Genomic DNA, 12,694 nt, shown 5'->3' with positions numbered 1-12,694 from the left:
GGCACGTGCCTGTTGTGTAATTCTTGTTCCTTTTCCTCGGGATTCCTCTTCGGAGCCTTCCCGGGGGAATGAATGTGTACTAATATTATTTTTTTTTTTTTTTTTACAGTTACCGATCTAGTTCGTTTCTGTAATATAGCAACGGTGTGAGCTGTCTGGTTGAGTCCTGGGGATTCGGCTGTTGCTGCCTCCCCCCTTGTATTGTCGTCAGGGGCGTGTCTCCTTCTACTGGTAGTACTCCCGTGTCGACGGACAGCTCTCCAGTTCATTTTAGAACAGTCAGGAGGCTTGCCTCCTTGGGCGGATAACTTTCCTTCCGAGGGAAGTTTTTTCCTGTCCAGGCTTGAGCTTTTCCTCTTTTGGGGGGTTCTTCTCTTGCCTTTTTTTCGTGCGAATATGCTCTTGGTGCTGAGCGGTCGCACCTGCAGTTTCGCTCAAGGGGCTGGGCAACTGCAGGAGCTCCTCTTCGGAGGATTGCCCCTTTTAGGTCACTGGCTGACCAGTCTCTTCCACGAAGTGTTTCTCTTTCGTTCGCGAGAGAGTACACTCATAGAGACTCCTCTTCGGAGGTTTCTTCTGTTGCTGTTGCTGTTGGCCTCCCTCGCCGTAAGGCCCTCCGTCCGCCTCGTCGTAAGGGCCTCTCATCTCCCTATAAGGGTGCTTGAGGCGCCTTTTTGAATCTCCGTTTGCAGCCTACAACTTCTTTTTCTCGATCTTCCGTCTTGGTGCAGATGGACAGCAGTCTAATCTCGTCTTCCGACGGGCAACGGTCTTCCCGACGGACAACGGTCTTCCCGACGGACAGCGGTCTTCCGACGGACATCAGTCTCCCGGCGGACAACGATCCCTTCGGGGCAAAGGGTTGCCCCCACGGGGGTTCTTCCCTTGCGTGTCAGGGTTTCCCTGCGCGCCCTTCTGTTCGTCAGCGCTCTCCTGTTCGTCAGCGCTTTCAAGATGATCTTCCCTGCGGTTCCTGTTACGTGCCCTGTGCGCCCACGTTCGCCCTCGCGATCTAGAACTTCGGTTCAGGTCGGGGTCAAGGACTCTTCTTCTTTGCGCAGGCTTCCACGCTTAGCCTTCTGCTCGTCAGCGATCATCAGCTCGTCAGCGATCATCAGCTCGTCAGCGATCATCAGCTCGTCAGCGATCATCAGCTCGCCAGCGATCGTCAGCGATCATCAGCTCGCCAGCGATCTCCGGATCGCCCACGTGTGTTACAGCTGGCACGCCAACGTTCTCCAACACTTCTGAAGGAACATGGTTCGCCAGCTACTAGCTCAACTGCGGATGCTGATCGCCATCGCGCGACCCTCAACTGCAGATGCTGATCGCCATCGCGCGACCCTCAACTGCGGATGCTGATCGCCATCGCGCGACCCTCAACTGCAGATGCTGATCGCCATCGCGCGACCCTCAACTGCAGATGCTGATCGCCATCGCGCGACCCTCAACTGCGGATGCTGATCGCCATCGCGCGACCCTCAACTGTTCCTCATCGCACAATCCTGAACGATCGCCCTCATGCGGATGCTGATCACCATCGCACCCTTTCACGCGATCATTCACCTGCGCATGCTGCTCGCCATCGCACAACCCTGAACGATTGCCCGCTTACGCATGCTGCTCCTCATCGCACAACCCTGAACGATCGCCCTCTTGCGGATGCTGCTCCTCATCGCACAACCCTGAACGATCGCCCTCTTGCGGATGCTGATCACCATCGCACCCTTTCACGCGATCATTCACCTGCGCATGCTGCTCGCCATCGCACAACCCTGAACGATTGCCCGCTTACGCATGCTGCTCCTCATCGCACAACCCTGAACGATCGCCCTCTTGCGGATGCTGCTCCTCATCGCACAACCCTGAACGATCGCCCTCTTGCGGATGCTGATCACCATCGCACCCTTTCACGCGATCATTCACCTGCGCATGCTGCTCGCCATCGCACAACCCTGAACGATTGCCCGCTTACGCACGCTGCTCCTCATCGCCCTCCTGCAGATGCTGATCACCATCGCACCCTTTCACGCGATCATTCACCTGCGCATGCTGCTCGCCATCGCACAACCCTGCACGATTGCCCGCTTACGCATGCTGCTCCTCATCGCACAACCCTGAACGCTCGCCCTCTTGCGGATGCTGATCAACATCGCACCCTATCACGCGATCATTCACCTACACATGCTGCTAGCGATCTTCTTCACCTACGCGGCAGCACGATCCCTCGCCGTCACGCCATCGCTTGCGTTCGTCGCCTCGAACACGTGTTTATTTACCTGCCCACCCTCACGCCCATTCGCCTGCGCGCCCGCGCGATCGCTCGCCCGCGCGATCGCTCGCCTGCGCGCCCGCGCGATCGCTCGCCTGCGCGCCCGCGCGATCGCTCGCCTGCGCGCCCGCGCGATCGCTCGCCTGCGCGCCCGCGCGACCACTCGCCTGTGCGCCCGCGCGACCGTTCGCCCTCGCGCGACCATAGTTCGCGGCGAATTCCACAGCCGGTGGTAGCAGCAGGGACGCGTGCTCCTAGGCGGCACTCGGGATCACCTCCATCCAAGCACAGGTTGGTAGTGCAGGACGAAGACAGGTCAGTACAGCATTCTTCCCACCTTCTTTTCAGGCAGGAACCGTCGTGTCCTCTCCAAAGGATCGCCCGATCCCTTTCACCTTAGCGAGGATTTCGGACTCTGTGTCCTTGGAGCAGCAGACATGGTTTGATCCGCTGGCACGGGCGTTAATGAGGGTTATGAAACCAGCACTCACCGGCCAGGGTAACAAACCAGCGGCTGTCTCTCCTACGCTGAAGAGAAAGAGAGGAGTGGACTTCGTGGTGACTTCCCCCAGGGCGAAGTTGGTTCCCAAGAGGTCGGTCTCGAGGGTCCCCTCTCCTGCACGAGTACTCTCTCCTTCTCCCGCCCTGGAAGGATTTTTGGCGGGGGGGCTTTCCGTTCAAGATTTCTCCATCGGACAAGGGGTGACTGCTTACCTCTTCCTCTGGGAGCTTACCAGGTTCTTTCCCTCCTCGGTTACGGCCCGAGGTTTGGTTCAAGGAAGCTACAGGAAGATCAAGGGTACTTTCCTCCTCTCGAGCTCAGGCACCTTGGCCTTTCGTCGTTAAGTATCTACTTGCGGACAAGCTCGATGTTGTACCATCTGGACACGCTGACTGAAGGCTTCCTTCGGGTGTCTCATCTGTGGAGGTCAACGACCTCAGACACCCTTCCATCCTTGAGAAGAGTTTTGTCTTTGCCCAAGGACAGAGACTTAGACATCTGCTGTGCGGAGTAAATCGACTTCCGGTTTCACTCCTCCAAGGCGCTTTCTTCCAGACTCTGCAGGGCTCCAGCTCCCTTTTCTTTCAACCACGTCGGCCTAAGTTATCGGCTACGACAACTGGGACAAGGTGTCCAATTGCAGTTTCCTCCTGTCAGGAACAGATGGCACGGGAGACTCCCCCGGGGGGGGCATAGTCCTAAAAGGAGTTCACGAACTCTAGGATTGCAGGTTTTTTCGCTGGGAGGATGCTTAAGGTTACTCATCCGAATGACAGCTTCCCGATGCCCATTCCCGCACAATCTCTGTGAGTAGCCAAGGATATCGCGCTTGCCGTCTCTGTCAGCGAATTCAGTGTCTCTGAACCTCTATGCCATAGCATCAGCAGAGTTGCCCGGTTGGGCAGAATGATCCATACCTTAGGCGAAGGTCTTCCTTAGGATCATCGACGGCTTCACCCCCGGCCCCCTCAGTCGATCCTTTCTTGTAAGGAAGGATCTGAGAGGGGATGTCCATAGTCGACCTCTCAGCCCTGATCAAGTTTGTCGAACAAACTTCGGCCAGCGTAGACCAGCAGAATCGATCAGACTGGTAACGAGGCGACAGGACTCCTTTAACCCTGGATCGGAAGGACGGGTACTTTCAGTTTCCATTCCATCCATCTTCCAGGGTGCTCGTCGAATTCAGCCTAAACTGCAAGTATTCCTGCTTATGATGCAGTGTGGCTATCCCGCCGTGGCATAGCAGGTTTGTTTCCCCAGAGAACTCTCCCTGCCTTCCTCTTGGCCGCTCAGGTGCAGACTTCCGCCTCCTCTGCTGTTTGGAGGGCTGGTCAACTCCGGTAGGCTCGGGTTTCGACCTTCTTCAGCGCCGGGAAAAGCTTCCGAATGCTGACCATGAGTGTGGGCTCATGGTATTTTGCTTGGAGCCTTCTCTTCCTCTGCCTCAACATCTGGAGTATCTGGCCATGATATTGAGTCAACCGCCTTACCACGTTGGAAACCCCGCTTCTCGTCCGTCCAGCGAGGTTAAGCAACGTCGGTACTTGGATGGGTGACCACCTGGGGACGCCAGATTCTGTTACCACATCCTCCGAGCCTTCCTTTCGGTTGACTGTGGCAAGACTGAGGAGAGTCGCAGTACCTGTTCTCAGTCAAGCAGAGTTTTCAGCCCTACCTTGGAACGTTTCCTAGTTCCTCTTTCCTCATTGACCCGTTTATAGTCCGAACGGTCGCCTCAGGATAAGTTCCATGTGGGGCGATCCAAGTTCCGGTGGCTTCAGGCAATGTTTAACCGGACTCCCTGGCCCTATGGGACCAGCGGAACTATTAAACCTGCAATGGGTGTTGACCTATGGAGCCTCTTGATGGTAGTGGATATTCTCGTCCTTTCCCCACATTCTTGATGCGGTTCTCGGACTCGTCAAAGGAAAGGGGGGGGGGGCATGTTCCGGTCCAGGCCTATGGTCAAGACCTGAAGGATACCTCTCCATCATTCAGGCAGGCTTAAGGGCCTTAGTCTGGCCCCTCTTCAGATCCTACCGCTCCTGCCAAGTCGCCCCGTTGCGTGTCGACTTCATGCTAACCAGCAGGGGACGCATTTTCACACCTTCACATCTTGCAGTAGAGATACCGGGATGATTGAGATTCTCTCAATCCCACCATCGGCTCTCTCATTCCAGGCAGGGGAATGTTTCTCTCAGACTATCCGAGCAGAGCCTCATAGAGAGAGTGTACCTAGGGGTCTTTGACCTTGGGTAACCAGCAAGTGCTGGTCTGGGGGACCTGATCGCGACAGCTTGGAACCTCAAGCTTCCGCTAGTTTTCCCCCCAGTCTCAGACCCCGAGACTCTGGCAAGATGCATTCCGGTGATGGTGGGACAACTTCGACGCCTGCGTCTTCCCTCCTTTTTGTCTGCGGACAATGGGTCTCAACAAAACCAGGTTGTCTGTCAACCTTTCAATGGGAGAGCTCCACTGGGACTATGCGCAGAACGGTTTCTGGACCCTCTGCTTCCCCTGACGGAACTCCCGGGAGAGCTTCTCCCACGGCGCAGACTACTCAAGCAACCACACTGCGACATCTCTCCCGAACCGGGGCGTCGCTTCGGCTTCATGCCTGGAGACACTACGCTTCCTCCTCTAGAAGAGACAACCCGCTACAGTCGCGGTACGGAGGTCGCGTCATCTGCGATAGTCATCCACAGGGGTCTCCCAGGCAAAGTGAAGAGTCTAAGGTGGTTGGTGCCGTGGGAGATATACCTCTTCCCGTGAGGCCTCTTCTCCAGCAATAACGGTCTTATTGCCTTTCGGCGGGAGGAAACTCCTTTCCGCTCTTGGCAATGAAGCCTGTCGCTCAGCCTTTCCCTGACCTTCAGGCTTAAAGGAATAACTTTTTCCTGCCCGCTGGATCTATCCTCGCTCATGCGAAGCTACGATCGTCCCTGCCCTAGTCGGAGGAAGACCTCCAACTTGGAGCATGGCTCGGACTTTTAGTCCTTTAAGAGATCTTCTCAAGACCCTTTTACGACAGGCCTCGGATTGTATTCCGCCTTGGGTCTTCTGCTCACTCTGGCCACGGCCAGTGTGTAAGCAATCTTCTTGGTCTCTTACTACTCCCCCCCTTTCTAAGGAAGAGGGGAAGGCAACATTCAGGCTCGCTCCTGAGTTGTTGGCTAGACTCAGAATCTGAGGGTCCCGACCCTTCGGTCCGATTCATTCAAGATTTTGAGTCTCCATTCTGTGTCTGATGTCCCAAGACCTTCTCTTTCTTGCCAGTACAGGAATCGAGAGGCTAGTGCTGGGAACAGCTGCAGTTTGGCCTCAGTTGCAGCCGATTTGGGAACACAAGGAGGACATGGGGGGAGAGTCACCAGTATACCTCTTCAGCCCGGACTCAAGGACATTCATCTCGACCTGTCTTCAGACCCTCCCCCGTCACGTCGCCCTACAGCACGATGTTGGATACATCGCAACGTCCCTCGCCTTCGAGTAATACTACTCTGTGACGCAGGTGCTACAAGCTGGAGTCTGGAAGCGTCTGATGACCTTCGCAGCCCGCTTCCTGCAGGGCGTGACCCACAGGAGTCTCGATACGTTTTCTATCGCTCTGTGGTGGCTACACAACAGCTGGTCTAACCTCAGGCTCCTTTTTGGACAGGTAGCAGAAGGTTGAGGGCATTGTTATCAGGTTTTAGTCTGCATGAACGAAAGAAGTATGTCTGGCCCTTACTTCTTTCTTCATCATCCCCTCTACGGGGAAGCAGCATCCTGGTCTCTGCATAGCTGACCTCGAACCTCTGCAGGTAAACCATGCTTCCTTGTGTTCCGAGTATTGAGTCAATACTGTCGCGTCCCCCATACCCTGACGAGGTGGTATTGGGAACGTCCTAACCCAGAGTTCCTTCTGGAACTCCAGGTCAACTGCCTAAGACGGGTCACACTTCTTCCTTCACACACAAGCTTACGTAGGCCACATGGTTCCTTGCGGTGCAAGGAACTTGTGAGGTGCAGGGACTCCTTTTCTCGAGTGCGACTCACTCGGATTCTGAGTCCCCGGGTAAAGCCAAAGCCAGTATGGCTGGGGACTTTCCACCCTTCCTAAGGGATAAGTCACCCTTTGTAAATAGCGTGGTTTGTATTTCGGTTACGGAACAAATGACAAATTCGAAGATAATTTGTATTTTTCCTAACCATACAAACCTTAGCTATTTACACATATTTGCCCGCCAGCCCTGTCCCCCAAGACAAGTCCTACCTCTAAGTGAAAGTGAGTATTCACCTGTGTGTGAGGGGGAGGAGGGGTAGCTAGCTACCACTCCCCTACCCCCCCGCTAACTAGCGCGGGGGTAATACACCCTCGTTAAATTCTAATGGCTCGCCATTTCAGCTACGCTAAAAGTAATAACCCTTTGTAAATAGCTAAGGTTTGTATGGTTAGGAAAAATACAAATTATCTTCGAATTTGTCATTTCTTTGGTGTTAGTCATTTTTAATGAGAATTTATAATGCTGCTGGTTAGGAACTTTCAAGTTTATCATTTGAGTGAAAAATAAAAATTCTAATTGTTCTTGAATAGTACTGTGTATGTAGTTTGATCAAAATCACTCGCCATCATTCCTAATCTTAGTGTTTTTAACTCCAATTAACAGCATTTTATATAGATATGTTGTGCTTAGATTTGTGTAATACTGTACCTATAATTTATCCAGTGATATGTTTTGGATTGAATATTCAAACCTAAGCAACCATGTATTGATGAAAATTAATTTCTCTTTGTAATTCCCTGGAAACAGTTGATTGGCAAGTACCCTATCTTTGTTACATTTCAGCCCATGTTTAAGACGTGTAAGTTCTAGCAGCGTGGAATTAGAGAGTGAAGGGGAGGAAGATCCCTCTTCCAGCCCTTCTTCTCCTTCCAGCCCCAAAACTACGGCAACTACGACTACACCCTCATCTAGAGATGAAAACCTCTCTCTCACTCATCCTGACACCCATAATCCTTGGCTACAACAATGTCATCAAACTACACTTCATAAGCTCAAACAAAAGTTTGATTCCTCGAATGCTGTTGGTAAGCCACTTGAATAGTTTAGGTGCTTTCGCCATTCAGTAAGAAACTTGTTTGAAGAATTGCTTTATACTGTATAATCTTAAGGTCTACAGTTTCGTAGACTTTGATCATACGGTTATGTCTTTTGGACTAATGACCTGAATTTTTCAGAATGCATAATGCTGGAGAACCTTACATTCAAGTTTCGATATCCATGTGTTTTGGATCTAAAGATGGGAACAAGACAATATGGCGATGATGCTCCTGAAAGCAAACGTAGAAGCCAGACAGCTAAAGCTGCAAACACGACGACCATTACATTAGGCGTTCGACTTGCGGGCATGCAGGTGATTATTTTCCCTTTGAAATGGTTTTTTATTATGTTAGCTTTGTTTATAGTAAGTACAGATCATGGCTTTAAAGGTACAATTTTCCAGTGGTCTTGACTGGTTAGACCAGTTTATACAGTATTGCATCAAAATATATGTTAATTTTTGTGAAATATGAATTCATGAAAAAAGCAAACATGAATGAGAGAAATTACCAGATTGTGAAACAGGTTTTGAAAGGGAATTATTACTTGAAAATGAGGAGTTAATTTAAACCATCCAGCTCCATTTTCTTTTTCATAAATCTTTCTAACGTACCATATAGTTTACATTGTAATAAACATATCACACAGTAAGTGGTATCCCATTGCAGCATAAGAGGAGGTAAGTCAATGAAGAGCAACAGCTTATGTTACTTTAGTTACCCCTCAGGAGGTTCATGACTTTCAGTGCATCTTGCAGTCAATGCTCACTGTAGATGGTACCAAAGTATGGTAGGTACAGTGTTATTGTCCTAAATTGTCTTTGTAGCTGTTCTTTGGCCCAAGCTTGTCAGTTTTCAATCTTCTACCTTACCTTCATTCCCACTTCCTTTCTTTCATCTTTTGGATGAGCCTATTTTAACATCTACTTCATAGCGCTACTGCAGGCATTTTCTCCAGGTCCACCGTGGCGCTGAATGGTCTTGGCCACATCACTGGGCCATATGTCCCAAATTCTATGAATCCAAAGGATTTAGCAATTTCTTTTCAGCTCAGTTACATTGCTTTCTTGCTTTTACTTATCACTTGTTATGGGTGTTTTGCTGTTCATTCTTATTAATGTACAGTACTGTAGTTTCATCTTCACTGAAACAGATATTTCCCTTTCCCTTCCCGGTACAAGATGTGAATGATTGGCTGGTCCCTCTGCATTCTCACATACATATCAGGGTGAGATTTTGTTGAGTGCTGTACAGGCTCACACAAGGTTAGATGGAAAGCAGAGATAACAGATAGGGCAGCTAAAGAGGCAATGTGATTACATAATTCCTCATTTATGATTAGGACAGTATTTCCTATGGATATTGTAAAGCAAGTTATTTTCTACTTCAGGAATATTTGACAAACCACTTGGGATAACAAGTGAAAGGGTGAGATAGGTCTCATTATTTATAACCAAGTGGAAATGGAAGATGGGTCAGTATGTAATTTGTGTCAATGTCAAATGGATCTATGAATAAAATATATTTTAATTGACATGCCTCTTTTAATCCCTAGAGAAGAGCTACCCCACTGCTTTAAGGGTATATGATTGAGGTCCTCTGTGGAGATTGTAATATTATATTTCTAAAAATACCCCATTTTGATTAGAAATTCCTTGATTTTTTGTTAATTTTTTTTTTCTGGCCTTGAATTTTATCTTACAAATATGTAAATATCCTTCATCACTTTAAAGCCTTGAACAGACAGAAGTGCCCCAAAACTTAGCTTTTTTTTGTTTTAGCCTAGATCTCATAAATTCATTCATTTGTTATTGGAGATGAAGGCCTAAATCTTGGTATGGTGTGAATAGCAAATCCAAATGGTGAAATAACTGCCGCTGCTCTCACTGTCACCAGTCAGTTGTTGAAGTACCCTTGGTGACTTTAGTTAGACTGAGGTCGAAATGTTCATGCTAACATTGGTGCTAAAGTTTTGGTGAAGACTATCAGTATCCAAGATAAATGACCATGCTCAAAATATGTTCCTTCCCACTCAAAATGGGACCACTTTCTTAATGGGTGGATCAGAACAAGAAGTCTTACTTCTTGATAGATTAGGGCACTGACTAAACTTTTGCTATCCTGAAGAGGGTCTCCTGCAGTTATTGATTCATCAAGTAAAGGTTGATGATCTTGTATTAACAAATTGGAATTTTTGGCACTAATAACAGGTGACTATTTAACCCAAGTTATTCTTCTTGCATCTCCTTAATTGTCTTCATCCCCCTATATAAAGCTTGGACCCTTTCTGGATTGCCATTGTATACCCCGAAGTTCACTGTTTGTGACTTGAGTTGGGACATGTCTCTCGAAAGAACACGCTTTGACTAACCCTGACAACTTCCACTATCCACAGCTTTGCTCCCAGCTGGATTTCCAAATTTTTAGATACAAGCTCTTCACTGGCTGAAGGTTCATTCTTTGATAACAACTTGGAGTGAAAAGTGCAATCAATGCATCCTAGCTGGAGTCATGTTGCTGGGAGTAAAGAATTACTGTACAAATATCTAGAATGAATAGCCTGGGTCCCTACTACCTTGACCTCTGATGGAAGATTAGACTGCTCTTTGACTTTAGTAGGGGTGCATAAAATTTAAGCACCTAAGTTACCAATGACTACTATAGTTGTTGTCTGTTTTAAACTTTAAGTTTTATAATTTGTAAGTTGCAATTATGTAAAAGGAAAACTTAGAAGACCCATTAGTCAATGATTTCCACTAAATTGATTGAATAGGTTATAATAACTATGATAGTAATAGCATTGTTGAAATACTTTAATAATTTTCAAGTACATGTATGTTCACTAATTTTACTCTTTCCTCCTTTATTTCATAATACTTGCGTAATAGGAGTTACCTTGAATTACATCAGTAGTTGAAGATGTAAAATGTCATATTGAATTTCATATATTGCAATTGCCTGTTGATTAACATTATTTAGTAGCAGGCAAAATCAATTCTTAATTATCTTACTGATCATTGCTGTCATTATTATAACACAATGGACTGTGGAAGTTAGTAAATCTATTTCATCCATTTTCTTCATACCAAAATGAGATTTTACAATGATCTAGAATTGCCAGCATGTATTAGTGACCTTAGTAAATACTATCCCACAGAAGTTTTAAACTATTAAAAAGACAGTGTAAGTTTGTGGAAGTTAATTACAGCACATCATAAAATGCTGTTATCTTTTTTTCAGTTATATAATCGAGAAAAGAAATGCTACACCTGTAAGAACAAGTATTATGGACAGAAGCTATCAGAGGAGGGTTTCAAACAATCTTTACGTCAGTTTCTTCATAATGGAAGAAGGCTTAGACTCGATATAGCAGAATTAATTATATGTAAACTTGAAGACTTGCGTTCAATCATATCCAAACTTGATTCAGTCCGATTCTTCACATCATCTTTATTAATTTTATATGATGGCTATGATCCTTGTCAGTTGAAGCCTCATCAACGAGACAGTGAAAAAGAGAAGGAAGGAAAACCACCTGAATCTTCAAGAGGAACCGTTTGGCCAGAGTCTCGTGTAGAAGAGGGAAATTCGACCAGAGAGAACTGGCAATCTAAAGAGCCTTCCAATGCCTCTCTTGGAGCGAAGCATCCAGCTTATATGAGGGATGTTCCAGCAACTGGGGGAGGCAAGGCACCAAGAGAACAGATAAGTCGTAATGAAGGTGAACCTCCGTATAAGTCAAAAAGTCGTCAGAGAAATAGAAGTTATAAACCAAGAGTTGATATCCGTCTAATAGACTTTGCCCATTCCACTCACAAAGGTATGGGAGATTCAAAGGTGTACAGTGGCCCAGATGAAGGAATTACCCTGGGCCTTGATAATCTTATCAAAATATTTCAAGACATTAGAGATACCTATGACCACTAGCAATTAAAATGTTGTTGGACCTATGTAGATAGGTCTAATAAGGTGTTCTTGTCTATGTTAGACATCATCTCATTACATTTTTAAATTCATCTATCATGAATGCGTGTTGTTATGTGTGCAGATGTAGTTATACATTTATTCCATGTCAGAAATGACTTGTAAATAAGATGTTACAAATTATTATTATGTTAAAAGGTATAGATGTAGTTGCCTATTGTTTAGGCTTCTTTTATTTATACTGAGTTTTGATGTTTAAAATTTCTTTTTTTTTATGTTGCTATATGTTAACTCGGCACAGTGCCAAAGCACCAGAAATCCTTGCTAATGAAAATCCTTGTAAAGGGAAAAAGGAATTAGATGTCAGATTCAGTCTCTGTTTGGGAATATCCCTTACACTTTAGATGAGAGATTTTAGGTCCTTTACTATTTGGTAGTTTTAACAAGTTGTAATGGGAATACAGTGCATAAAAGAAGTTAAAATTGTTGTGGCAGATATCTTTCTTCGTTTCTTAAAGGAAATAACTAGTAATTGTGGCAGAAAAGCTAAGGTTGTGTATATTACCCCCTGTGTTAAGTTCTCTTTTGTGGCAGATGGAAAGAGTATTACGGATTTTTCCTTGTTTACCTCGTGCTGTTTATATGTAAAGGAGAGATTACTTTAGGAGTAATAAATCCCTACCCAGTGATTGTGACATTTTCTTTATCCTGTATTTTTTATTGGTATTATTTGGCTGTAAAAAGATTATAAGCATTATCTTGAGGGGTCTAATTCAAATTTGTTGTTGGAGTATTGTATTTTATGAGTAAGGAGAGGTGAAACCTCTACATATAAGGAAATTCATTTATATCCTCTGGAACAATGGTGAATTATTTCAAAGGCTTTTTGATTAATCACTACTTTTGAAGAATT

The 12,694-nt window shown here is 46.6% G+C and overlaps 1 protein-coding gene across 3 annotated transcripts in view; it reads left to right on the top strand.

Annotated features, from left to right (window-relative positions):
• Ip6k (Inositol hexakisphosphate kinase) overlaps positions 1 to 12,470 on the top strand; it is a 34,624-nt gene extending 22,154 nt beyond the window's left edge. For all 3 annotated transcript variants that reach the window (XM_068350709.1, XM_068350708.1, XM_068350710.1), the window contains exons 4-6: positions 7,604 to 7,845; positions 7,996 to 8,171; positions 11,098 to 12,470. In XM_068350709.1, coding sequence (XP_068206810.1) covers positions 7,604 to 7,845; positions 7,996 to 8,171; positions 11,098 to 11,784 — 1,105 coding nt within the window. In that variant the 3' untranslated portion in view covers positions 11,785 to 12,470. The remainder of the gene's footprint in view (positions 1 to 7,603; positions 7,846 to 7,995; positions 8,172 to 11,097) is intronic.
• The last annotated feature ends 224 nt before the right edge of the window (positions 12,471 to 12,694 follow it).

This window comes from Palaemon carinicauda, chromosome 27 (genome assembly GCF_036898095.1).
Source record: "Palaemon carinicauda isolate YSFRI2023 chromosome 27, ASM3689809v2, whole genome shotgun sequence".
Taxonomy (NCBI): domain Eukaryota; kingdom Metazoa; phylum Arthropoda; class Malacostraca; order Decapoda; family Palaemonidae; genus Palaemon; species Palaemon carinicauda.
Note: the sequence above shows the minus strand (reverse complement) of the source record. Positions and strands in the feature narration are given on the sequence as shown.